Source organism: Scylla paramamosain, chromosome 13, assembly GCF_035594125.1.
Source record: "Scylla paramamosain isolate STU-SP2022 chromosome 13, ASM3559412v1, whole genome shotgun sequence".
Classification (NCBI taxonomy): Eukaryota; Metazoa; Arthropoda; class Malacostraca; order Decapoda; family Portunidae; genus Scylla; species Scylla paramamosain.
The window spans coordinates 5,907,501-5,935,360 of record NC_087163.1 but is presented as its reverse complement, the minus strand read 5'-3'; the positions used below and the strand labels follow the sequence as shown (position 1 = coordinate 5,935,360).

At 41.4% G+C, this 27,860-nt stretch overlaps 2 protein-coding genes and 1 long non-coding RNA gene across 6 annotated transcripts in view; 1 reads left to right on the top strand and 2 right to left on the bottom strand.

Moving 5' to 3' along the window:
* Positions 1 to 72: 72 nt before the first annotated feature.
* LOC135106369 (ADP-ribosylation factor-like protein 3) lies at positions 73 to 5,185 on the bottom strand. Its single transcript, XM_064015312.1, has 5 exons — positions 5,087 to 5,185; positions 3,651 to 3,911; positions 1,622 to 1,709; positions 1,147 to 1,295; positions 73 to 266 (listed from the first exon to the last, which is right to left on the bottom strand). The coding sequence occupies exons 1-5, from the start codon at positions 5,087 to 5,089 to the stop codon at positions 225 to 227; spliced, it is 543 nt and encodes a 180-aa protein (XP_063871382.1). The 5' UTR covers positions 5,090 to 5,185; the 3' UTR covers positions 73 to 224.
* Positions 5,186 to 6,540: 1,355 nt separating this feature from the next.
* On the bottom strand, positions 6,541 to 22,253 carry LOC135106368 (death domain-associated protein 6-like). Of its 4 annotated transcripts, none has more exons than XM_064015310.1 (5): positions 21,902 to 22,253; positions 12,558 to 13,156; positions 12,281 to 12,379; positions 11,848 to 11,959; positions 6,541 to 9,357 (listed from the first exon to the last, which is right to left on the bottom strand). In XM_064015310.1, exons 2-5 carry the CDS (start codon positions 13,152 to 13,154, stop codon positions 9,302 to 9,304), a joined length of 864 nt encoding a protein of 287 aa, XP_063871380.1. In that variant the 5' UTR covers positions 13,155 to 13,156; positions 21,902 to 22,253; the 3' UTR covers positions 6,541 to 9,301. The 4 variants fall into 4 exon arrangements, with proteins under 4 accessions (XP_063871380.1, XP_063871379.1, XP_063871377.1 ...); XM_064015309.1 differs by having other exon boundaries at positions 22,092 to 22,251; XM_064015307.1 differs by lacking the exon at positions 21,902 to 22,253 and adding an exon at positions 18,641 to 18,782.
* The window catches only part of LOC135106370 (uncharacterized), a 93,520-nt gene continuing 80,807 nt past the window's right edge, over positions 15,148 to 27,860 (top strand). The window contains exons 1-2 of the long non-coding RNA XR_010271276.1: positions 15,148 to 15,256; positions 16,857 to 17,038. This is a non-coding gene — a long non-coding RNA (uncharacterized LOC135106370). The remainder of the gene's footprint in view (positions 15,257 to 16,856; positions 17,039 to 27,860) is intronic.

Below are 27,860 nucleotides of genomic sequence, written 5' to 3'. Positions count from 1 at the left end.
TCCTTAAGAAAAATCTGTTAACAAATGAAATATTGCTATTCAAAACTATAAATAACAAAAAAGTACAAGTGACTAGAATGTTTTCTGATTTGATCAAGACTTGCAGAATATTAGCACTATCTTTGATCCTGATGCTGCCTGAAGCCACAAACACAACTTCCCTCTATGAATGACACAGGCAATGGACGGAATATAGTACGGTGAACATCCTATTGACTAGATGTTTACTTTTTCTTCAGATTTTTACAAACCCAGTCAAGTCCATCCTGAAAAAAAATATATATGATAAATGAAGAATAAAGACTGATGATGAATAAACAATTTTAAGCATGGAATAGTAATTTTTTAATATATTGGTCATTACTACCAATAGCAATGAAATCAAAAGAGAAAACGTCCTCATTCCCTTAAGTCAACAAAATGCTATTTAGCTATACCTTTCATGCATAAATTACTGGCAATAAGGCACTTTTCATTTCCTGAAAAGTAAATTAATAAATGAAATCCATGAAATATCAATTAATCATTCCGAGAAGTCAGAAAACAAGGTGGATGGCTGTGATCTAACAGACTCAGCTAAACAGATCTTTCATGAAAAAATTCAAGTCTTAGAGGCTACTCATGAACGTAACACAGGGCACTATTTCAGTGGCCTGAATAAGAATACTATTTATTCACCTGCTCCAAACACTGCCACAATGTACCACACTACTACTCTATCACTGGGCTGTCACCATACCATCCTTATGATTCACTTATTCTACAACAAACTTAAAAAAAAATTATCACACCATAGTTTTTATTTTCTATGTAAAAAAATATATATATTTTTGCCTGTAAAAGTTATTGTGAAGTTTTGGGCAATTAACATTAGTCACAGAAACAGTGAATAACATTTCATAACATGTAATGAAAAGAAAGGTGGTATATAATGAGTTCATTAGTTTCCAATGGTATAGTAGGTATTTTGTTCATTTGACTTTATAAAACTGAAATCTAGTTCACTTCTAATAAGTTTAAAGTTGAGAAAATATCTAACAACAACATATAGGTACACTATTACTTACAAGTTTATGAAATAAAGAATTATACTGTTGGCCAGTGATGAATCTGGGAAAGGGCTGGTGTACAATATAGGGTGCTCACCTTGACTCCCTCGCCAGAAGTGGCTGAGCAGGCTTGAATCTGCCATGTACGGTCCCGGATGGTATGCAGCTGAAGGCCCTCAGCTATCTCAGAAGCTGGAGCAGCATTGAAGAGATCTTGCTTATTTGCAAATATCAAGACAGGGACACCTGAAGAAAAATTTGATAATTATCAAAGCAATCTATACAAGAATATCATCTTGATTACCAAGTGTACAAATAGATATCAAGCTGCTATTCACATTCACAGTCTACACACACCAAATTGTTCTAAACATCTGTGGGTTAGAAATGGACACTTTACATAAGGAGACACCAGTATCTCAATCCAATGAGTTGCATTTTATGTCCTGGTTTCTAGGTTCAATAAAAAATAAATAAATAGTAAATTGAAAAAAATACAAATTCAAAAGGATAAAACAAAAATAATTACCAGGTAACATTTCTTCACTTAAAATGTAAACAGTAATAGTTACCAGCTAACTTTTCTTCACTAAGAATTTCTCCAAGTTCTTGACCTGTTTCCTCAAAACGTTTTCGGTCACCACTGTCAATGACATATATCTGAAAATGTCAGTGTCATTATTGGACATTGTCTTATATGAAGGAATATGTCTAAATCTTACATGCAGAAGGCCTATTGGGCTAAGAACATGGCACCAGAAGGAATTTACTTTGAAGAACAGTTGAATCCAATAGATTAATAAGTTTTTCCCAGCCCAATGGACATTTCTGAGCAGTAGATTATTTATTGCCTCAGAAAGTTTGATTAATGTTCCTTTCATTTCATTTATATACAAATAAATAAACACACACACACACACACACACACACAAAAAAAAAAAAAAAAAAAAAAAAAAACATAATGAGGTAGGCAGTGAAGGAAGGAATACATATTTGAGCACTATGTACCACTCACCATATAAGATGGACATGGTAGAAAAGCCTTTGTCCTTGCCTCCCAAACTAAACTACAGTTAATCTTTCCAATATTCAGATGTTTAATAACCAGACTCATCAATATCCAAACATAAATGTGTCTGTTCAGATATGTGAACTGTACATGGAAATGCATACACAATACATATCATGTACAAATTTACCTATTTTAACTATCAGCAGATATGCAGAACATATTTGTAGTAATTTTTTCACTGAGTGGTATTTCCTTCATCTGCTATTGTTGTTCCATACAACTACACAACCACAACTCTTTCCTTTTTCCCCTGACCCTTGGGTGTGTTCACATCTCTGCTGTTCAGTCCCCTGTTGCCTCTTTTTTTTTTTTTTTTTTTTTTTTTTTGGCTAAGAATAATTTTTTATAATGTATTACCATATTAAATTATACTATTTGACATTCACATTCTACTTTATATGGCTTCATCCAACACACACATACAAAAACAAAAAAACATCTTGAAAAAATTCAAGTAAGAGCCCTTGAGCAGATGTTGGAGAAAGATGGAAGGAAAAGGAAGTTTTTGAAACAGTAATCTCATACAAGAAATGTGTCTTAGAATTGGTTGTACACATACATAAAACTGTAAAATGCTATTTTCTATACTGAAGTCTGATAAATGGCAAATATTAATCAGATATGCAGTATCTGGATGAATGCAACTTCTACACAGACATTGAAGGGAGATATTACTGAACCTTAATATTACTTTTACATCTTTTAGATAATATTAAACTGTAATAAACTGTAAACCTGAATTTTTACATACATACATTTAAGATCACAGAAAAGCAAGTGCTGCCAACCTTCTCCCACCATGACAGGTTCAAAAGCCTGTTGAGCATGGCAAATTTTTGAGCTTGGTTAATGGCTTCTTTTGGGTTATCCCTAATTGGGGTTGTCACAGTGGATCACATTTACATGGTGATTTAACAAAGTATTCATGTCTGATGCAAACCTCCTAGTTTATCCAGGCCTGGGATTAGCATTAAACTGCACTGGCTTGTGCCCTCAATGACTAGGGAATCAGGAATGTGCAGGTTCTAAAAAAAAAAAAAAAAAAAAAGCCATGAACTCCATTCTGAGAGACCATAATTATGTTTTGATAAACTGGGCTTCTATTTCAATGAACTTAATCTACATAATGATAGTTTTAAGTTTCAGTAAACCTACCTCATATTCTAATAAACCAGACTCACATTTCAGTTAGACTGACTGGCATTCTCATAAATTTGACTTCCACTCCAATACACTTATCTTGGGTTCTAATAAATGTTGTGTATGTTGGAATCTTGAAGATATTTGCTTTAACTATAAATCGTTGTGTTGTGCAAATTTTAGGATACTTTTATCCATTTATGCAATTACAGATCTTGTAAATTCACAACCTGCAAGGATTAACAGTAAACATATACAAAACTGGAATGCTTAGCTACAACATGTAGTGTAGTTATAAAAATCCAACCTTTATTGAGCTGAGTACAATGTTGTACAAAAGGTGCTAAACTCCCACATAATGCAAAATCTAGTGAGCCTCAAGTACTTACCAAGACATCAGTATTCTCAAAATAATTCCTCCAATAGGGACGAATTTTCCGCTGACCACCAATATCCCATACGTTCAGCTTGAAACCATCAGACTGGACAGACTTGATGTTGAATCCCTGAGTGGGTGTTGTCTGAGTTATGTCCTCTGAAGCTAATTTCTTAAGCAATGTTGTTTTCCCTGCATTGTCCAGACCAAGCAGAAGAAGGCGCAACTCCTGGTCTGGAGCAGACTTAAGTTTTCTAAGGAGGGAAAGCAGACCCTGAAATCAAAATCATACTTAATTTGAAACCATCACAAAACTAAAATCTTCTGAAAATAAAGGAAGAAGTAATTCAGTAAGATATTGGTTCTATTCATATATCCATGAACACACATTTTTTTCTGGGCTACCCTGTGTGCAACAGCTGGCCTGGTACAAAAATAGATAGATCCATGAACCTCAATATAAAATTAAATGCGCTCAATATCAAGCCCAATGACAAATGCATGTTACCTTTCATAATGTTTCACATGTTTTAAGCAAAGGATGCCATGCTGTAGATAATTCTCATGAATGACTCCATTCAAATCAGATTTCATGTATCCTTGAAAAATTTTACATAAGAAAAAAAGGGCTATAAATGCTGTTAAGCAAGGCATCATACTAGTGGAATTCCAAAGAGTGGATCATCCCATGACCTTTGGGGCAGACTTGGTCACATGCTAACAAAATTAAATAGTCATAGAGAGGAAGCAGTGGGAACAAACAGGAGTCTCAGAGAAGGGAAAGAATTGAGTCTCAGGGAGGGGACATGAGAGTGTTTTGACAGATGGAATTTTTAACTCCATAAATTGATCTCAGTGAAATACACAGTATAGGCTGAACAAAAATCTATTCGGACCTTGGTGATCATCTTGGCTTCATCAGTTCTGTGAAGGTCTTGCTCGGTTTTGAGTGTCCTGACAGCTTTGATCCCTGGCAAAAGCATCTCATGGTAAATTTGTGCTGCCTTCTGGTAAGTTTTCCATGATGCCCTAAGACAGGGCATCACAACAGCAGGTAAAGATGTGATGAATATACGAGAAATCACTAAAAAAAATAGAGTAATAGCAGTGTCTAATACTCCTCACTTCACTGTTCCTCTAAGGTTGCTGTCACGCAGCAGTGATGACAGAGGCAGCCGGAGAAGTGAGATTTTCGTAACAGTTGAATACATAAGAAATACGACATCGACCTAGCTAAATGTGATCAAGACACAATACTGATGTAGTGTATCATCAATATTATGCAACGCCTTATTCCAAATACCACCTCCAGGCCGATGTGTCTCGCTGCTCCTCCTCCATTGGTGGAGGCTGGAGTATCCTCTCTCCTCAGCCACTAAGCACACATATGTGACAATGACGGAGAAGCGGACAATTTTCTTTTCGAAATATAATCTGTCACGTCCTTACCATTATTCCCTCCGGTAGGTATCACACAGCCAGGCAGGGACTGTCTCCTCAGGGGCAGCGGACTTAGCTGCTGTCAACAATTTACAGTGTTAGCAGTCTGTTTACAAATTCAACCTTTAATATTTTTCTCTTCTTCTATTTTTAATGTAAAAAACTTACGATAATTAAAGTAAATTTTAATTTTATGTATCCATATTACCAAAAATTATACATGATTTCTACAGGAATATGATAAAGGTAATATTTCTAAGGTCACAATATTGTGCTGGCACAACTTTTTGACGTCACAAATATTTATCAATCAATAAATGACGGACGAAAGGCGTCTGAGGATGAGAATTATTGTATGTATTGATATAAACATCGAGTACTAATGAAACATTTATATTAATTAGAACAATATACATTCAAAGGCATGCAAGGCTAAAGATATTGCCATGTGTGCGCCTGAGGCAGGAATGGTTGGTTGACACAAGACTCAGCTCGGCATGGTCTGTAATTTTAGAGGTAAATTAATTGTTCCAAAGGGACATATTTTAGTTTTTATGTAATAACGGGTTTCGTGTAAAAAAAAAATGACGTGTTTAATTGATGTACGACTTATACGAACGGAAAGAGTATTTGGTAATACTCCTTAAGGAGGATTCCTGTAGGGTCTGATAGCTTGTCATTCCAGCAGATCACTTTACACTTGTGGTTGTACTTCATTACTATGCACATATACTGTATGTCGTTCAGTTACACCAAATCTATGAAAGTCAGTCAGTTATCGCAGGATTCTTAGAGTCTGATAGCTTGTCATTCAGCAGATAATTTTACACTTGTGCTAGTGCTTTATTATTGTTACACATATATGTCGCTCAGTCACACCAAATCTGTGAAAGTCAGTTATCGCTTTCATCTTCCTTGTGTCATATATCTCTTACTTAGCTTATGAGTCACAATGGAATAGGGGGGATGACTTTAACAAACAAGAGAGAGAGAGAGAGAGAGAGAGAGAGAGAGAGAGAGAGAGAGAGAGAGAGAGAGAGAGAGAGAGAGAGAGAGAGAGAGATTAATAATTGCTACGTAATTAGGTATGAGCTGCTTCATGAATATACTACAAACTCATATTCTTACATAAACACGCAAAATGCTCGTAATGTTGCATCATACTACCGAGGATAAAATCAGTATACACTACTTGGAGAAGATTCTGAGCGTGATCTTGTGCCCGATTCCGAGGCAGGTTAAAATGATGTTCTAGTAATAAGAGAATGTGGCAGCTGATATCTGGACTTGAAAGATAAGTGGAATAGAGGTGCAAAATGCTATTGCTCCTTTCGTAGCCAGGCCTGCACACTGCCACGCTGTTACTGGATGGAATGTTTTGTGGTTTGCTGGAATGTTAGCATTCTGACATTTCATACTACATTCCAGGAATGGTGGTGTAGTTGGAAAATAAATAACCAAAGTGGGTTTTAGATTTTTTATTCATACGTAAAATATATTATTTTTATGCTTTTTACAACTTACAATACATTAAATTATGCCACGACAAAAGGCAAAATGGTTACGAGAGGAGGTAAAATGGAAGAAAGCGGCGAGATACAGCGACAAAAAGATAAGAGAGAGAGAGAGAGAGAGAGAGAGAGAGAGAGAGAGAGAGAGAGAGAGAGAGAGAGAGAGAGGCTGCTAAAAGTAACGCAGACATATGTGACGAAAACACACATATACGATTAAACCCTTAATTTCTAATTGTAGATTCAAAATCTACGCGTATATTTGAAAGAAAGACGAGGTAACACATGTCTTTGATAAACTGTTGTCTTCTGATTGAATGAGCAATGGATTCACTATCACACTGTCACCTCCAGAAGCATAAGTGATTAACACTGATGAAGTTTGTGACAACACGACGTGACGACAATGGAAAAATTTTAAGTACAATTAGACAACAGCGTGTACATAATATCAAGGCGAAGGTATTACACATTATGTGCCAAATCTTCTCATAATGCCTCATGCATTAATCTGATGTGTGTTTGCTGAGAGAACCAATTTGATCTTGATTTTGAAAATAAGAAAGAATAATAATAACGAAGGATGATGGCCCGTATTTTGAAACATTTGGTTCTCTCATCGGAACTGTCTTTTAAGGTCACAAAGTTGATAAGTTGGATTCTCATTTGTTTTTATCCATTGATGAAGCTAAATCTTTGCTAAGCTATCACAAGAATCATGAAAAATCACTGAATCTCAAAAAAAATTTCACTAGAATCTAAAGTAGTGAAGCTAAGACGTCGAACTGTTTGAGAATGTGGTCCCTTGGTGACAGCTTCATGCAACCCGAAGTCAAAATGAGCAGCAGCACACGCGACTCAGAGGGTGACCCTGGGCATGGATGAGGAAGGCTCGGAGCTAACAAGGCACTAACACAAATCCACAATGATGGTACAGTAGTGTCAGTGACTGATAAAGTCGACAAGGATCGCAATTAGCACAGGGTTATCGATAGGCGTCAAGATGCTGCGATAGACGAGGAGGATCACGAGGCTGGGTGATAGATTAGACAACCTCCTCCGTCACTGACTGATTGTATCTACTTGATCGATTACTAAAAAGAAAATCTCCATTCTTATTTCTATTTCGTATTGAAAGAAGACATTTATTTTTTGTTCTATATTAATATTGACAGTATTGTCATGTTTTATTTTCTATTTTATATTAAGAAAAAGTATTTTTTTTTCTATTTTATTTTGAAAGCATTTTTATTTTATTTTATATTTCTAAAACATATTTTCACCTTCCAGTTCTACTCTTTTACAGTGAGTACGTTAATCTGCGAATAACGTGTGAACATTAGAAAAATTACTAGGAAAAAATTGAAGAAACGCTGTTATGTTTGTTATACAGTATATAACATTTTCTTGCAAAAACTTGATTCAGTTACTCAGAAAGTAGCTACACGCATTATGAGTGCAACGTAAGCGTGCGTAAGTACAGTTATCATGCAAGTAAGAAGAGTACAGAAGGTCTCGTCCACCCACTTCTGTCAAAATGCCGAGCAAGTGCACGTCAAATGGGCATGATCATTTATTTTCCGAATTACTACCTTAGATCTAACGACATTAATAGTATTTGGATTCATCATATGACTTCCTTAATAACGTACATTAACTTGTCTTGGATCATAACCTGATCACACGAAGTCGACAAAGCCACGGGGGGAACACGGCACAGAGACGCTTGTCCACCCCTCGACGGGTATAGTTTCCTTACATGGCCAATAACAAAGATCGCCTAATACTATGAACAATAAATACAGTTCCCTTCCGGATGGGATGCGACGTCATAATGATATGTTGGTGGAGGTGCTGACCAGCGACCCGGCGCGGCCAGGGAACTTGAGCTGAGGAAGACGCGGTCACCAGACAGACTTATTCGCACTGCGCAGGCTGTCGGGGCCGCCACGAGATATGTTGAAAGAACTACTAGTCAGCGATGCGTAACACGATATTAACAAGGAAAATGCTGACTTACAACCTAAGCTGAAACCTGATTATTTCTGTTTTATAATACATTTAATGCCACAGGTCACTCAAGGCAGACACTTGTACTTCCAGGGAGTGACTTGGAAACAATGTGATAAGGAATTTTAAAGACAGAAATATGTCTAAGTCTTTGTACGTAAAAGGAACGCTTATCTGGTAGAAAACGGAATATACGACAACAAACGAACGTCAAGATGTTACTTGTCTCATTCGACTGGAAGAAGATATGCATGGAAGTGATTCATCCGACAGAAAAGTGACGTTGGCGATACGAAGTTCTTAATGTCTTGTGTTAAATCTAATACCGGAGAAGTGAAAAGTTAAGCCGTAATGCTATTTCTTTTCAGGATATCGCCTAATGTCATGAAAGAAAAGCTGTAATCGTATTCTGAAGCAAAGTGAGATGATTTGATATGATTAAAGGCACATTTGGCACCGACTTGGGAAGTTTACTGCCACGGTGGAGTGCGTGCCAGCAGGAGATGCTTGCCCTGGCCCTGGCACCAGCACGGCTTGAGGGTCTGAAGCGTGGTGGCGACATGAGCTCGGCACTCTGGAAAGCGACTGGCCGACGATGATGATAGGATGTCACAACCTCGACGTGAAGGTGACACTTTGCATATGTATGGAGTTGTAGGTAGGTCAGGACCAGCAGGACACGTAGGGTAAGGAGGCTGGGTGTTCAGGCGGCGCGGGCAAGCAGGCTGGTCACATCTACATCTGCGTAGGACACCAGGCCTGCGGGGAACAAAACAATCGGGTGATCACGGAGAAAGAGGACAGGACACTGAGAACACCAAGCACTGCATGTCACGCTGCGACCCACGTTCACCAGGGAGCATAAACACACACAACAGATCAGCAAGGAGGCGAGCCAGGATTGTAGAGCCACTGAGCATAAACTAATTCTCCGTCGGTGCGTTCTTTGCTCCCTCGCTGGCCTGACAATACCTCCTGAAGGACCATCTCCAAGCAGCGCCCCTGCGTTGTCCGACTCACGGAATATTTACTGATATGAAAAGGCAAACTTTGCTTAGGTTCGAAAAATATTTTGGTTTTCTTGACTCGAGATGGTGGAGTGACGTCACACACCTCGCCAGGAGAGATGACCAGAAATTTGATGCCGTGTGAGAGAACATTTCAATGGAGGATGCTGTTCGTTGAGCAAACCTACTTTATTTCTTCTATGTCGGGTCTCAAAATATTACTTTTGCATGTTACAATAAAATACATGAAAGCAATGTGGAAATATGAAGAAATATCAAGGTTCATATCTGCATGTTCCCAGGATGACTTGAGTGCAATGGCAGAGAACAACGTAACGCTGCACCTGGCAGAAGCCTTATGACACCCAAGTAGGAATGAGTGTATGGAAAAACAGGTGAAGAAGACGACGAAAACTCTTGAATACTTGTATACGTCTAAAGTGTTGTTTGTAGGAATTTGTAGGAATGTACGAATGCAAGATTAAGTCTCTCTGTCTCTGTCTCTCTCTCTCTCTCTCTCTCTCTCTGTTATGTATGTATGCCTATATGTATGTATGTATGTGTGTGTGTGTGTGTGTGTGTGTGTGTGTGTGTGTGTGTGTGTGTGTGTGTGTGTACCTAACCATTTATTTATCTTTAAGACTTTTGAACAAAAATCTCACATATATCTTATTCTTATCAGTCTTATACAACCACATCCCCATTCTCCCAGTATCATCTCCCTTCTCTTCAGTTTTCTTCATAAAATTCCTTTTCGTACAGTTCCCCTTTTTCTCACACTTTCCCGCCCTCTCTCCTCCCTTACTTCCCCATCTCCTCTCCTCTCGCACTTCCTCCTTACAAGACGCAATTTGCTGCCGCACTGACGCTGTGGTGACGGGTGCCAGAAGGTGCCAAGGGTCCCTAAGTGCCAGATGTGTGTTGCCATCAGTTTGTGCCGTTTAAATGTGTGTGTGTGTGTGTGTGTGTGTGTGTGTGTAAGGTGCACTGTATGTAATGGTATGTAGTTGCCAACAAGACCTAACTTTGTTTTCTTGTCCTTCCTTACTCTCACCATCTAACACCACCATCACCACCATTTCACCATCACTGTCACCACCATCACCACCACTGTTACCTCAACCGCCTCTCTGGAAGCTGACCCGAAAATCGATTCTTCCCACACCGAGTGATGTAGAATGTAAACTAGACTTTTGAATTCCAGCTAGACATGTTTTTAATTTCCGTCACCCAGATTGGCGTTTCGTGTTGCCGGCGCTAACGATGATGATGCAACTGTCAATTGAGGCAAAAAATTATGTTTGCTACGTCAAATTGCTCACGACTTGAGACGATATCGGGCCTTAATTGATTGGACGGGGGCTTTGAGGCGTCCACGGCGGGGAAACTCGTCCCTATGACCCTCTAACGATAGGTCTAAAATGCTGCGAGAGTCGACCGAGGTAGAGGAGGAAATAGCACCTTTATGGAAGGGGTAATGAGGGCTCAAAATCAGGGAAGGTGTCTGGTGGCCTGAAACACGATTAATTCTCCTGCTCTAATTTCACTCGGTTTAAAATTCTAATGAAGCTATTTGCCAGCTGATCATAGCGAGAGGGAGTGTTTACCCTCCCATGATTACCCAACAATGAAGGTGAATTATCAGGGGGGAAAAATAGGCTCTCTCTCCCACTGCGGCTTCTTCCTTCCCTCACCCTTCTCGTCCCCTTCCTCCCTGGAGTCTTCATCCTCAACCTTCCCTTCGTTCCCAGCTTTTTTCTCCTTTATCATCTACCCTATCTTACAGCTTTAGTATCAACCGTATCCTGTGTTTTTAGTTTTCCCCAGCTTCTCAGTTTTTCCAGGCCCCACATCCCCTTTATTTCCCACGCTCTTCTCCACCAGACCCTCCGCGTCCTCTCCACCTAAGTGCTCTTCTTTACCAGCTTCCACTTCATGATTTTACCGTCGTGGGTTAATTTAATTTCACGTTCCCAACTCTTAGCTTGCCTTATACCGCTTATCTGTACTCTCTCTCTCTCTCTCTCTCTCTCTCTCTCTCTCTCTCTCTCTGTTTACTCATATTAATCATATTTATCTGATTTTCTCGTACAAGCATCGTGATTAAGATTTATTTATTCGACTTGGTAATATCTTGTGATTAATGCAAATACACTCATATTCACTCTGTTTAATATACAATACTGACTCACTACAAGATCTCCTCTGCTGGCGGTACTATGAGCGGGGAGGCATGACTTACCTGCCGAGGAGACGAGACTTCTGAGGGAATTGAGGGCGGAGAGGAGGTCACGGTGCCACACAGTCACGGCAGCTACCATCAGTCCACCACGGCGCTCCACCTCCACCTCCACCTATAACAAGAGAAGCGATCATCTCTCTCTCTCTCTCTCTCTTGATACCTTTCTTTCCTCAGTAAATAAATGTACAGAGATTCACAGGGTAGGTTAAAGGTGATATTGCGAATACTGGTTACCAAAACCTACGTATATATTTACTTCATAGCTAGCTAAAAACAACATACAAACACACAAACAAATAAACAAACAAACAAACTAACTAATAAACACATCCCTACTTAACATATAAATACACTATTATGAATGATTGTCTTATGAATAGCTCTCTCTCTCTCTCTCTCTCTCTCTCTCTTACATAACATTTCTGTGTCTCACCGTAGCGCCCGCGATGCTGCCTCTCCAGCTCGGCATCCCAGGCCCGTCCAGGGCGTCCTTGATGAACACTTGGCCGGTGCTGTCCTCGCCCTCGCCTTCCTGAAGCACAACACATCCATCACACTTACAGTACTGCCAGTCCTCGATACTTGAATGTTATGGTAGGATAATGTTTAAGAAGATACCTAATTTACTCGTATATGCATGGTATACTATTTTCTTTACAGTATAAGTAAATTAAACACACACACACACACACACACACACATGCGCATACCTGAGGAAGGTCACAGATCACCATGGACTCGGAGCAGGACATCACCAGGTTCTGAAGACTCTGCTCCGTCTGGCCGTCGTCGCCAGAGGCCTCCGCAGTGGGGTCACTCAAGAATCCTAAGTCTGCTAATTTCTGACGCAGGTCTCCACGGGCCAGAAATTTTCTATAAACACTAAACTTTTGTTCCGGAAACTCTGACTTGCGTGCTTCATCGTCAGCGGCGTCGACCAGTACCCAGGAAGCTTCGTCAACAGGACTGCTCGGCCTTGCATTGTCGGTCGTTTCCTCTTCCAGCTGACTCAAGTCGTCTTCACACTTGTCAAGACCTTCCTCGTCGTCGTCGTCGTCCTCCTCCTCCTCCTCCTCTTCCTGTTCCTCCTCAGACGAGTCTTCCCTCGTCGCCGTTTCACACTCTGAGGAAGGCAACGTCTGTGGCGGTGAAGGCGAAGGTGTTCTGGACTTCCTTTCGTCCTCGACAGCTGCCTCTGCAATCTCCTGAGCCAGCAACTCCAGGTCCTGTGAGGCCTCCAGGTGTGGCTCTCGACACTCAATGATCTCGATGTTGCTCGAGTCTTGTGCCTCACTCCTGTCTGCCATGTCTGGGGAACAATAACATACATTAAGCTCGTGAATGGATGTGTTGTCATATGTAATTATAGTCATGTGTTAAGAAAATGTTTCTGTATTTTTTTTGTACGTAAAGTTGTACGACAAATATTAAGCACTGTACTCAAGATATTACATTAAAAGCATCTTCCTCGTTAATTTTTCCCTCCCTCTACACAAGACTACTCGTCTCGGCTCTTGTACAAATTTAGGTCATTATGTCCCTCTCTTCGCAGCCTCGCCCATTGTGTTTCCTTCACACCACTCAGATACTTTTAGCGCCTGTCCTCTGTCTCGTGAAATACACCGGTTTCTGTTTCTCTTAGTTTTCACACCCTTTTTTTTTTTTTTCACAGCCTTACTTTTCGACCTTCACTTCTACAAGGTACGTACTTACTGCTTATCTTTGTATATCATTATTTTCTCATCTCAACATTCACAACATATTTCTCTCCCTCTCTCATTGCTTCGCACCCCACACTGTTCCCTCTCTTTATCTTCAGCTCTAAAGGTTGGCTTTCTTTCCTATGTCTTGGGATTTGTATGAATGGTTTGTATTTTGAGTGTCATACGTATATAATGAGGAACTCTTCAGGCTTGGTGGTGGGCTGCGCGCCTAGACAAGCACGTCCTCTCATCCCTTGTGGCTGGCGGTGGAGGAGGGAACAACAAAGGCGTGTTTGATGGTTCTCTGACCCAGTGCTGAGTGCTGAGCAGAGCAGCACATCTTCCGCTCCCTGCTGATCACCGGCGTCCTGAGCATACCAATAGCCGGCGTCTGTTGTCACCGCCTCACGCCGGCTGTTTGCTAAATGAAATCACATCATCCTGGAGGCTCTTGCTTGTGCAAAAGCGAGGCAGCACTTGAGACGGCGGAGGGCGCGGCTCTCCTTGCCAGGACGAAGGAACGACTTGCCAGGAAGCAACCGGTCTTGATTCTTATTGCAGGAGTCAGCAAGTCCCAGAGCCCGGTCCACGCTAAACGAAGATAAAGGAAATACGATGCTAAATTACGAAGCAGTCAGTGACGCTGTCGGAAGCGGAGAAGGAGGAGGCAGTCTGGCAGAGCGCCCCGAGTGACCGGCGGCCAGCACGAGAGGACAATCGTGCACTAGTTTACTCGTACGTCACAAGTTTGCTTGGCAAGTTTACCTCCGAGTCTTGAGTACAATCCAGCACAATACCTCGTCCCTTCACGCTAATTGGGTGTCCAGGAGCCCTCCAGCCTTTCAGCGATGCCAGGCGCTGCTATTCTCTCCGCCTCGTGATGGGTCAGGCACTCAAGAAGGACTGCTGCAAGACATGCGCGCACGGCGACCCAAGTGACCCCAGCAACTGGTGTCCTCTGATAACATGAAACTATACACTTTTTTTTTTTTATTATGTAAACGATTAAGATACAAGAGTTTTTTGACAAAAAGTTGAACAGCTATTTTTTTCTGTTGTATAACACCACTGATGCTTATCACAAGCCAGTCGCTGCAAATTCATGGTTGAAAAGGAGTGGAATTGTAAATCGTAAGTTTTTATAATTTGAAATGAGTAATTGGCTGTATTTCAAAAGTATTCTTCATGGCAGGCTGCACTGCTGTCGATACCACTTCAACTTGTTCTAAGGCGCAGGTGAAATGTGTGCTACGCTTCATCATTCTGAGGTTTTATACAGTGCATCTCACATCTTAAATGCTGTATCAGTAGTCTTTGGTATCTCCATCTCCCACACGGACTGATAATCTAAGACATCTACCTCACATCAGTGTCATATTCAAATCTCGCTTACATCTGGCGGGAACAAACCTAACAATGCATGAATTAATGTGAGTAGAGAAACTTTATATAGTTTGGTAGATAATTGTAACAAAATGTTATTAAAAAAAATAAAGAAAAATTAATAACCTACTTAACTGAAAATTCCAAAGGGTCTCTTCAAATTAACAAGAATGGGTAGGAGATACAGATCTAGTCTGATATATAGATACCACAGGCGGCAACTAGTTAGCGGCAGTCACGTGGTTAAGTAGCCTGCGCGCGTGTGGCTGCATGTGTTCAGAGTGTGTGGACATGACGACCAGGAAAAAAGAAACAATGCGGCGGTGAGTTTAATTATATATGAACGTATAAACATCTGACAGTCTTATAAAATGGCTGAAAATACGTAACAACTGGATATGAATAGCTTGTTAAGGATACAGCTAGCCTAGGTGAGATATGGATAACTCGGTAAGAATGGGGATACTTTGGCAATGATGTGGATAACCTAGACTGGATGTGGATAGTTTAGTAAAGATATTGAGTCTAGTAACCAAAGTTGCAGATAGTCTAGTAAGGTTTTCCATAGTCTAGTTTGGTAAGAACGTGGATAGCATAGACGATGTGGATAGCCTCGTGTAAGATGTGATACCTGTATGTGGATGTATATGTACGTACATAGCGTTAAGTAAATGTGGATGGATAATACTAATGTGAATAGCCTAATTTAAATGTGGATAGTAATACAAATGTAGCTAACCTAAAACAAATGAAAATTACCTGGTAGAAAATATTAATGTACCAACGACTGATAAGTTGAACAGACCGTCGACTAGAAAAGTGGAGCTGGAGCAGGTTTATGCTGGTTGGACAGAACGCTCCTCAGGGATTCTGTATTCAGTGAATCATTCATATTGCTTGACGCTGCTCGACTCTCTGATGGGTGTTCTGCGCCGGTGTGTGGCAACGCTCAGTCACTGCCTATCACAGCATTTTAGTGGTAATCTGTGTTAATTTGTGATAGCCTATTCAAGATGTTTTCATTGCCTTCTTAGTCAAGTGAAGGGTACTGATAACCTAGTAAAAGATATCTGATAGCCTAGAAGAATTGTTTGATAGACCAGAAAAAAATAAGATAGCCTATAAGAATTATGATCTAGTTAAAAAAAAGAAAAAGAAAAAATGAATGTCTAGTAAGAAAAGCATGATAAACTAGTTAATGCAGATAACGCAGTTTTAATTACAGGAGTCTTAATTTGGCTCTATTTTGAAAGGCAGGACTATACTATTTTTATTCACATCAAAACTCAGTCATTCATCACCTTAGTTTGTTGCTTACCGCTTAACTGTTGCAATATTAATTCCATGGTAATTAAGGAGTGGAGTTTACCTGCCGTCTTATATATATATATATATATATATATATATATATATATATATATATATATATATATATATATATATATATATATATATATATATATATATATATATATATATATATATATATATATATATATATATATATATATATATTGTTATTAGCATATTTTCAAGTCATTTCTATCGTAAACTTGAATATTTTGACGAAAGGCTACGCTAAATTGAATACTTGCAAATGTTGATGTAAAAAGATTACGTACTCGTATAATTGTTTTCGTGTTCATCACTACCTGTAAATATTTCGTTTTATGAGGAATGATTTTGGAGAATATAATATACAACAAATTTCTAAACTTTTCAAGTCGTCTATATTATATTTCCTCTACTCGAACAGCTATGATTTAGAAACGATAAGTATTCATTATATATTCAGGTAATAGTTAAGGTCATAATAATAATAATAATAATAATAATAATAATAATAATAATAATAATAATAATAATAATAATAATGAAATACAATTGAAGTCGTTACACAATGTATTCTTTCTCATCTAACAGCCTCAGGTAAAAGGAGTGCAAAGGCAAAACTTGGACTTCACATGGGAATGTACTAAGTTGTCGAGCCACACCTTGACGGCAGTGGGCTGAATCCTCGCCGTGCCCTTAATGTGGTGCCCCTAATGTGGTGCTCCAGCTTCCACCTTCACCACCACCACCACGACCACCACTCCCGCAGCAAGGTAAATGACACTTTTCCGTATTTTATTTATTTTCCAAGAATATCACCTTTCCTAATTCCGTACTTGTTTAGATATCTGCGTCTACTCATACATTTGCCACTGATTGTAAACATATCAATCCATCAGATTTTCTCAGTCAGTATATTTATTATCATAATATATTCGAGTAGTAAATACGCGTGTGCTTATCACTGAGTCAGTCTATTGGTCAATCAGTCCACCTATCTTAAATATGTGTTGGAAGTGTGGATTGATGGTCATATTCACTGATATTAAGTAACATACGAACAATTATCGTCAAATTTTCATCCACTGTATAATGTATACACTGTAATGTATTGAGATCCCCTTTGAAAGTAATGAATGAATGAATAGATAAATATATAAATAAATTAATTAACCTAATGAAAGTAGATGAAAGGGAGGAATAGCGAAGTTGTGTAGCATCACGAAGAATAATGCACTGCCAAGTTAAAAATTTTAAATTTTTACACGTAGAGGAACCTCAGGTAGCGGTAATACACGTGATAAAGTTTGAAGTGATTTCCCATGGAACACTACATAGCGAGCGGCGGATGTGACCTGGGGGGGGATGGGGGAAGAGTCTGGAGATTAACTGGTATCTTGGGTATTGCCACAAACACCGCCTTGATGTGTCCAGAAAGCCATGTATGGTGTCGAGAGTGGGCGGAACAGGTTCTGGAGGATTCTATTAATAGATAAAGAGACAAAGAAGTAAAAAGAAAAATAAAGAATAAATAAAGGCATGAATTTTGTCACTTGATTTATTATTGTTTATTATTCAGTAGAAGTTAATTGTTTCCGTCATCATCATTATCATCATCTCTGATATCTCTGCTGGACAATGACCCCAACCTTCTCCACTCACAACTATCAGCTTCCTGTCTATTCATTCCAGATCATTCCATCATAACGTATCTCACCCTCCTTGTAGCTTTCTGTCTGGCTTTCTTTTACCACTCCTAGGTTGCTAAGCTACTTTATGAGTACACACTCTACTTCTTTTAATCTTACGTAGATCTGTCACGAGTGCGCAGAAAGGAGAGATCGCCTGGCCTCTTGTTTCTGTTCACGTATTCTCAGAGATAGCGTGGCCAGACTCTTTAACCATTACAAAGAATAATCATCGGTATCTTGAGTGTGAAAGCGGCTTTGTGATGAGTTATCTAGACGGGTGTCTCAACGTGGAACATGCGTCATTATCACCACCTGGTTTTTAAGTTTTTGTAAGCGTGTTTCTAAATGAACATTTGTGCAGGTTAAATGTACTACACTCCGTAACGCTCTTCTCGCCCCTAGCACCCGCTCCTTCACTTGAGCTAGAGATTACCTCAACTAAATCACATTTTTTTTTTTTCATGTCAGTCACTGTGGCTTTTGTGGTTTGTTCATTCATGCCGTTGCTGAAACAGTGTATTTATCGCATTATTTATCACGCTGACTCAGTTTGCTGAAGCAGGCCAGAAGGTAGAATGAAATAATTGATTTTTCACTCGTAAAATCTTTCCTTTTCTTTCCTTTCCTTTATTTATTATATTTTTTTTTTAATAACTAAATTGCGGTCTTGAATGTTGAACTTACTGTGACACCAAAATGAAAGCATTATTTGTCACTCATGCCTTCGCTGAATATCGTTAGCGACGACGAACCGCCCATTCACTCACAAAGTCACCCCACGACTACCATTTCTACGTATCCAGTTGGAACACATGTATATTGGAAAGTTTATATAATGAAAATATAATGCGTGTCAACAAATGTATATCAAGGCTGAGTGTGCGGCACTGTGATTCGTCTTTGTCTTTGTGCGGTGCTCGCCCTGACACAGCGGCAACTCACGGACGAAGTGTGCTGCGCAGACCCACACGTGTTGCGGCAGCTGTGAGTGAAGGCAGGTGTTACGGAAGAAGGTTGAGGCCGATATCATTCCCCAGTATTTTCACTTTGTCAGCCTCATTGTTGTATCATTGCCATTATTCTAACAAATGGACCCAGATCACCTGGTGTGCGTTCGTCGAACTTAACAGGAAAAAAAAAAAAGAAGTTGCATGTCATGTACGGACGCGTCAGAGTGAGTCATCGGCTGTGTTCTTGCTTTGAGTCGTGAGGCGGCGAGGCGCTTGGCTGGAAAGCTGCACTAAGGGGCGGGATCAGCAATAAAAAACTTCATCCTTGAATAAATGCTGTGCTTATATTAAAATAATGCTTGACTGTAATAATTTGAATTTATACAGATAAACAAAGCATGACGTCTTGTCTTAGCTGCTTATCTGTAATCACCAAGGATATTAGTCTGGTATGCGTATGTAGATAGATGGGAGATTGTCAGTGGCAGGGTGGCTCATTCCACGAGAGAGAGAGAGAGAGAGAGAGAGAGAGAGAGAGAGAGAGAGAGAGAGAGAGAGAGAGAGAGAGAGAGAGAGAGAGAGAGAGAGAGAGAGAGAGAGAGAGAAAATTCTGCTAAGATATGCATGCAAACAAACGAGGACTGTGTAATGTATCATTAATAACAACTCAGACCTCTGTGCTACAATATCTTTTTTATCTTAATCATGTATGTACTTGTTCTTTCAAGTTTATTTATTTTTTTTGTTATTCTATCACGTTCATTTTATTTATTCTATCATCATCATTATTATTATTATTGTTGTTGTTGTTGTTGTTGTTGTTATTACTTATAGATTCATTTATTTATTTTTACTGCGTTCATTGTCCCCGTCCAGAACCACGACCCTTGTCAACGGAATCAAGTGCGCGGGAAAGGCGAGACGAGTTATCTATCTGTATGAAACATACCGCCACGGTATGCCCGCCGGCCCCGATCAGACGACACTTCACCCCAGGTTATGTGATATGCCTGGGGCGTCGACCGACTGCCGCGCGATAATCGAATGATATTTAGACGAGTGTGATTGGCTTGATTTTTTTTCATTCCAGGTGAACTCAGGGTCTTTCTAGATCTATTTTTCTATTGACAGTAAAATGTTTTGAGGTGAAGGTAAGGCTTAGTTCAAGGAGTCTTTGTGGTGAGAACATGAGCGCAAGTCGTGTACAGTTTTTCTTTTTATTATTTTTAGCAATTTTACGGTTTTATGGTTTTGAGTGTGGCGAACCTGAAGCCTTCACATTATGACGAACTGAAAAGGAATGTAGCGAGACAGACTTGGGGAACGTGGGAGAGCAGTGGCGCAGTTACAGCCTCATCGGCGCGTGTCCCTCCCGCCACCCTCCAGGAGGACCCGAGGGCGGGATTCGTTAAGTTTCTTTCCTTGCGACTCAAGGTGGAAGGGAATTTCTCCGTTAAAGCAAACAAAATGCCTTTCGTCAGGGAGTTTTAAGCGTCTTGTGCCTTCATGGTCGTTGTTGAGTATTTTGTTACTAGAGTGGGATGTTTGGGCGGCAATTCTCGAGGTGGAAGGAATGAGGGACTGAAATTTAGGAATAGGTAAGGTTGTGCGAGACATTCACAGCCTTGAAACATTCCTCAAGGTTCACTCTGCCTTGTGGGCGGCCTGACCTTGAGCGCTCACTTCTCTGGGCATGTATGTCTGTTTGGCTAGCCACTGGTTCTGACTGGTTAATTAAACCTCTTTCGTAACCAGCTCTCTCCTCCTTGACCCCATACTCGAAAGCAGGAGGGAGGGGCCTTAATAATGACCTTGGCTTGTATACATCTGCCCTGCAACACGCCCATCATCGTCTCCCTCCCCCCACGCCTTCCATACCCCCTTGCGTAGGCCTCCTGATCAAAGGGAGGAGCTTCACCAAACGCTATTTTCACCTCAAGGATATTTCCCTGCTTTTGTGTATTGTGGTCCGTGGATGACGCAACCTCGGGGCAGGGCAGACCTTGTGACGTGTGTGCGCTGGCAACATCACCTCCCTCGCTCCTACACACACCACAAATCACATCCGTCTTCCTTGCTGGGGGGCTTAGTGTTTGTTGGCGTGCAGGCGTGTGTCTTACGAATTACGTGGGACATGTTCCGTCGATGTTTTACATAAGGCGTTATTGATTTTGGCGGGAAACACTACATGCGTAGTTCGAAACAATATGGGAAATGACGAATACCTCTGGGAAACGAGGAGGGTGTGGGTGTATTCGAACAGCACACCCTACACTCGGCGCATTTGACCTTCCTTGATGCAAATACCGTTACAAAACATCAAGTTAAAGGCACACACAGCCACCCAGCATCATTGTAGTTAAGTGTGGCACCTGTGCACCTCAGGGCCACGGGAACTGGAGCCCCGGAGGACGCCAGGAGCCAGGGCCACGCGTATGTCACCCATAACAAACGTCCTGTGGCCTTAGGATACATCACATAAATCACGTAACAGTTTCCTTCGTTACTGAGGAGGTAGATATCATTAATCACCATATCCTGTCACCAAGAGGCAGCGACAGTCAGCAAGCACTCTCCCACTCCCGTCGCTCGGCCTTGTGACGGGTTGCAGTGTTGGGAGGAGCCTCAGTTGTACTACGTAACACAAAGACCTACTAATGATTTAAGGGCCATGTTCGTCATCCTTCGCTACTGTCACTGCGAGGAGAAGAGGAGCTTCATTTAGTAACATAATGAAACTTTCACTAAACGTTCTAATGATCTTGCGCACTGCTTTGTTGCATCCCCGACCTCATTCATTTGCGTGTTTACGGTGAAGAAAAAAAAAAAATTGAGTCCTTGATGGAATAGGTGTCAGTGCAACCTTGGGAGACTGCCAAAAGGTGCAGAGGTACTGGTAGGCTGTGATGCAGGAGGGAATCGTCACTCCCCCTGAGGAACACTTTGTTGTGGGTCAAACTTGCCCACAGCACGAGACACACACACGCGGACCAACCTTACTATCCTTTGTTTCCCGGAGTACCAGTGGACGTGCACGAGGGAGTCTGTGATCAATATTAGTGGGCAGTGGAGGGCTCGCTCACTACAGTGTTGGCTCCTCGGCGCTCCCTCGGCGGTGCGACACAACGAGCAGTGCGCGAGGCTCTACTAGTTCCTGTTCACTAGCTGCTCAGGCCAACACTCACCACTGTATGAGGGTAGCGCCACTGAAATCCTCTAGCTGCACTGTCTTCCCGCGTGTTGCTCTTGTCTCTCCTCGCGCCAAATCGAAATGTGTGTATGTGTGGAATGGGTCGCAGCACCAACTTTCACCCACTCCGGAGCATAAGAGACAACTTGGCATTGAGGTCTTTAGGTTACGCTCGGTACAGGGCGTACTCGCTCTTATGCTTCCTCAAGGGCCACGAACAGCTGATCTGCGGGGGCCCCGGATGGAGCGTAATTCTACCTGTGGATGCGGGGAAAAAAGACTATGAAAGGTTTCGTGTTACCAGCGTGTACTCTGGACTGAACTTAAGCAGATAGAAGGTGAAAACAAAGTGTTCCATTAGGCATTCATGTATATTTTGTCATTTGTTACTGCTTGAGTTGAGACGTGAATACTAATGAATGAGATTATAACACTACTCGGCAACTTCTTTACCCTATCTCGATATGACGAAGATTACTCAAACGTCAGCTGCGAGAGGGCGAGCGGGTCATTTATAACCAACATGGGAGTATTTTTATCTGCAAGTGAAAGGATGTGAAGCGAGGACAAGGCAGGAGAGAGAGAGAGAGAGAGAGAGAGAGAGAGAGAGAGAGAGAGAGAGAGAGAGAGTTGTGGTAGCAGTGGTGTGGTGGTGGCTGGACAGAGGAAAGGGAAAGGGGTTAGGTAGCGCCGTGGAAGGGGTGGGAGGAAGTGACGAAGGGATGGTGGGAGAGAAGGACTGAGGAACTGCACCGCATCTACCCTACCAGAGAGAGAGAGAGAGAGAGAGAGAGAGAGAGAGAGAGAGAGAGAGAGAGAGAGCACAGGAAAGCGGTCGCATCATACATTTCTATCACCCTTATCTCATTACTATTCCTGCCATACGAGGAACATTGTATCACAGGCAGAGATAATACACTGAAGGAGGAAGAGGAAGAAGAAGATAAGGGGCAGAAGGAAATCATTATATCTATACAAACACAAACACATCCTTGTTCGCCATGTTCTCTCCGGTACACACAATCTGGTCATGGTCATCCCTTAAATATGCACAGGAGGGCGCGTAGTGACGTATCTACTACATCACTGTTTTGCCTCTGCCGCGACGCATCTAAACATTACAAGCCTCGGTAAGGGCAAGGTAACTCTGCGGCCGCGTCTTCCTCCTCCTCCCCTTAAGCGCGAGTTTCTCCTTGTCACTCACACACGAAGGTGAAGAGCATAAAGAGACGAGATTCGCAAATTGAATCTCTAAATCATAAGTAAATAAAGTGGGAATATACATGACTATAGAAAGTGATCGTGTGTTTTATTGGCGGCCTTTGTCGTGAGTTTTGTAGGTCATGAAGAATACGACCTGAATAACAAGCGGTGACGAGACAAAGAGCTGTGAGGGACCTGCACCTGAATCTAGTGACTGTAAAGGAGTGAACGATACATATTTACATGCAGGATATGATTAAATAGTTCAGTAATGGCTGGTATCGTATCTTTTTATATATAGGTCATGCTACGGCCACACCTTATGCATGCTTATCTTCAAGACAAAGAGCCTTTGATTGTTAAGGAGTGAAAGATACATATTTGTATGCAGTGTAAGATGAAACAGTTCATTAGTGGCAGGTATCAGGCATTTTAGTGAGTTACGATATAGCTATACGTGGTAAGCTTATTTTGTTTATTTATTTTACGTAAGAGGTGTTCTGGGCAAGGGCAACAAAAAAAAAGGCATATAAAAGGCCCACTGAAGGTGCATTTATTTATATATCTATTTATTTGCTTATTTAGTCTTTTATAGAGCTATGAAGAACTTGAATACCGAGTCTGTAAAAAAAAGTGAGTGTTCCATATTTGCACGCGATATAAAGTTGTGAAGGTTAATTAGTGTTAGGCATCATGATATGTAGGTCATGATTATAGCCACACTTGATATCTTTTTTCTAATCAAGGGACCTGATTACTTTCAACCTGATTAATCTCATTTCCTTGTTGCTCGTTTGATAATGTTCATTGTTAAGTTTCGAAGCATCAACGTTACACTTAAGTCAGTCTTTAAAAACGCTTTGTTCTCTCAGCACGACTATTTTCAAAGGTTACAAAGATGATTAGCGGGATTCTCAAGAGTAATTCCCCCTGTTCATGACGTAGAAATCTTGTAAATCTGTCTCTAGAACCATAAAAAAAACAGCCTTAAAAACCCGTGTAACTTCAACTAGAGCCTTTTGAAAGTAGTGGAGGTGCAGCGCAGAAGTGTTTAAGAATATGGTTGTTAGGTGTAATCATGTGTGTTAAGGCTCAGAAAAAGGCCCCCCCCCAAAAAAAAAAAAAAGCAAATAAATGGAGTATAAACGTGCTTTCTTGGCTGGTAAAATAATTGCCTCACCCACGACTTTCGACCAGGTGTGTGGCCTTGATTTTTTTGACTCGCCGATGTAAACACATTTTCTTTATTTCCTCTTCCCCATGTCATCGTATTTGTGCTCCAATTCTTTTTCTTCACTAACTCCTAATTCCGTCTCTCCCTCCCTCTCACCATCCTCCTTCAACCTTCTCTCTTTTTCTGCCTCGCATTTTTCGTTCCTCCACTCACACTCACTCCCTTCTCTTCCTCCAGCCCTCGCTCCACATCTCTTACATCTCTTTTTCTTCTTTCCTACATCTCTTTTACTCAACTTCTGCTTCTCTTCTCACGTTTACTCCCTTCCCTTCGCCTCTTCGCCCTCCAGTATAAGAAGGAAAAGCTCGAAGGAGGACCAGGGAAACTTGAGGGCCTGGGCTGCCTGTCGGTGTTAAGGTAATTACCACCAACAACCTGTCATTAGTGGGCGTCTGGGGTGCCAGCGAATTAACGATCCCCCTTGCAACTGAGGTGAGGTCGTTCGTAACCATTAGTTCCAAGTAATCCGACCTCCGTCCCTCCCACACCCACCGAGGGACGACCCACCCAGGGACGACCAACCAGCGGGACCTCAACATTCCCCCTCCCTCTCTTCTCTCGCCTCCTTGCCTCCTTTCCCCTCCCCGTCCTTCTTTTCCATGGACCTCAACACCTCCTCCCCATCTCTACCTACCTCCTTGCTTGCCTCCTTCCCTTCCTTCCTCCTCCCTCCCTCACTTCCTTCTCTTCCAGCCTCACAAAGTGTAATGGGGATAATTTTTATTAGACTGCCACTACTACTACTACTATTACTACTACTACTACTACTGAGGCTAAAGAAACTGGTGGTGGTGGCGTTGGTGATGGTGTGTAGCGGTGGTGGTAATGGTGGTGATGGCGGTGAGTTGCATTACTTGGAGTCTTATGATACAATTTCAATTTACTTTTATTTACTTAATTTTTTTTTTCACCTTTGATGGAAATTATAGCAGTAAATAAAGTGGTGTTAGGGATGGTGTTTATGATGGTGGTGATGGCGATGGTGATGGTGATAGTGGTGGTGGTGGTGATGGTGGTGGTTCCTTATGTTAATGCTATTCACCTGCCAATTATTGCGATCTGGATTGAGGCTGATATTGCTGATGGTGGTGATGATGTTACATGTGATGGAACCCTTTGTTTGCAGTGTGTGTGTGTGTGTGTGTGTGTGTGTGTGGCGGTATGGTCAGGGAGGGAAGAAGATTAGGAATAAGAGATGGAGAAGGAGATGAGGCTGGCTGAAACTAGGGGAGGAAGAGGGGGAGGATGAGTAAGAGGAGGAGGAGGAGGAGGAGGAGGATGGGGGGGGACGTAGGGGAGTATGATGGACAGTGCAGGGCGAGGAACACTGTGGTCATGCAGGGCTTCCTTCCTTCACCTTTGCACCACCACCGCCACCACCACCACCACCACCACCACCACCACTCTCATTCCCTAACATATTATCTCCAACTAACATTATTAACCCCTTCCGTTTTTCATCTCCCCCGTCATTTATGCTACCCTAGTTCATATCCCTCCTTTTCCTTTCCACGTTTGCCCTACATGTTAGCTCAGTCCTGATTACTTCTCTCTCTCTCTCTCTCTCTCTCTCTCTCTCTCTCTCTCTCTCTCTCTCTCTCTCTCTCTCTCTCTCTCTCTCTCTCTCTCTCTCTCTTCCCATATATGTCACTGTAGTCTCGTCTCGTCCTCTTTCCGTTCATGCGTAAGGTGATGTACGAGAGAGGCAAAGAGCAGACAGTGGTCGTATAATTCAGGTTAGTGTCTGAACAGTGGGAGAAAAGAAAGGTGATAAATAAAAATAAATGATAATAAATACAAATGTTATCCTTGTTGCTGTGAAATCCAAACATCATCTCTTTGTTCTGTTCATGTTATGGTTTCTAATCTACATCCGTTAGAATAAAGGAAATAACACCTTTGTTTTATTGTTGATATAATGTTATTGTTCCATAATTACTCCCTAGTGTTTAAGGTGAAAGGTGTTCCAGGGTCATCTTTTTCTGGCCAGGTAAGGTGGGTCGCTCACCTGGTGGTCACCTACCCGGACCATTGTTTATCCGCCCAGAACGATGTGAATGCCGCGCTGCCTTATTAAAATCCGGGAATTGTCAGGTTGGAGGAGGCTGGGAGGGATGGGAGAAGGTGGGAGTGGATGGGGGTGAAGTGTTGTCCATATATGATGTGTCTATAGGTACACACACACACACACACACACACATACACAAACGCGCGCGCGGCGGATGTGAGTCAGACCCGAATCCTGACGCAGTGCACAGAGCAACGCGCCACGCAACGCTCGTGTTTGGGTTAAAGTCTGGGGCTTATGAGTTGCTATTGCGGGTAACACGTTATACGTACTGTATAGTAAGGCAAGAGTGGTATTGGCGTGAAGTATTTACTGTATGTGTGTGTTTGTGTATATGCTGTGTATGTATATGCGTGAATGTATGTTCTGTATACGTGTATATATGACTGACTCCCACTGTGCCATTGACCGATATAGGCTCATGCTAGCGTGAAGCTGGCAGTGGTGGTGGTGGGTGTGGATGCTAGTGGCGTTAGGTGCAATGTGGGTAGTGGCGGGCATTATGACGGCAACAATGGTATCAGTGGCGGAGGTTTTGGCCAGTGCCGCTGCAGTGGTAATAATAGTAGTAACAATAATGTGAGTCAGCTGTAATAATAGTTCATAGTAATACTGGTAGTTGTCAGTGGCAGCCTTCACGCTCAGTTACAGTATTTCAGCTGCAAAGGGCATCGTTTAAAAAGACATTCACGTAAACTGATAGAAAAAGAAGCAAATAAGGGGAGTGAAAACCATTTTGAAAGTAGCTCAAGTAAAGGTCAGGAGGGCAGACTGAGGGCAGGCTTTAATGGAACAAGTTACAACATTTCTTGACCAACAGCTGACGAGGCCATGGTGACGTCATCTATTTACATTTCAGACGCCACGTGCTCTGATTGTGTTTTCCTCCCCAGTTAATTGCCATGCTGAAATAACCAACAACATTTAATCATCAAGGTTGTATTTGTTTATTCGTAGCATTCTGTACTTATTTCTTTCAAGTGTGAGGTTAGTTCTAGTTAAATCTCCAGCTGTATCTTATCACCACTACCATCACTTCTTGGAGTAAACCTATTATTTTAGTTTCCAGTACAGCAGTAAGGTGCGGTGCGTTAGAAGGGCACGATAGGGAGTTGTTTGTGTGTGAATGTATTGTCGCGTCAAGTTGTTGAATGTTCCCCTTGACATCGAAGACCAAAGAACCAAAGAAAACGTAGACGAATGATGGTAGACTACCGTAAATACACCCAGAGAGAGGTCTTCCAGGAATTCCTGCCTTT

Excerpts from the sequence above, each read along its gene's own strand:
- LOC135106369 (XM_064015312.1), bottom strand. Across the intron at positions 1,296-1,621 it reads TAGTGAAGAAAAGTTAGCTG|GTGTCCCTGTCTTGATATTT; the intron begins GTAACTATTACT and ends ATTTTTCTTCAG. Across the intron at positions 267-1,146 it reads CTTCTGGCGAGGGAGTCAAG|GATGGACTTGACTGGGTTTG; the intron begins GTGAGCACCCTA and ends ATTTTTTTTCAG.
- LOC135106368 (XM_064015307.1), bottom strand. The coding sequence starts at position 18,662 with ATGCTTTCATTTTGGTGTCACA. Across the intron at positions 12,380-12,557 it reads TGATCTGTGACCTTCCTCAG|GAAGGCGAGGGCGAGGACAG; the intron begins GTATGCGCATGT and ends GTTGTGCTTCAG. Across the intron at positions 11,960-12,280 it reads GCAGCATCGCGGGCGCTACG|GTGGAGGTGGAGGTGGAGCG; the intron begins GTGAGACACAGA and ends CTCTTGTTATAG.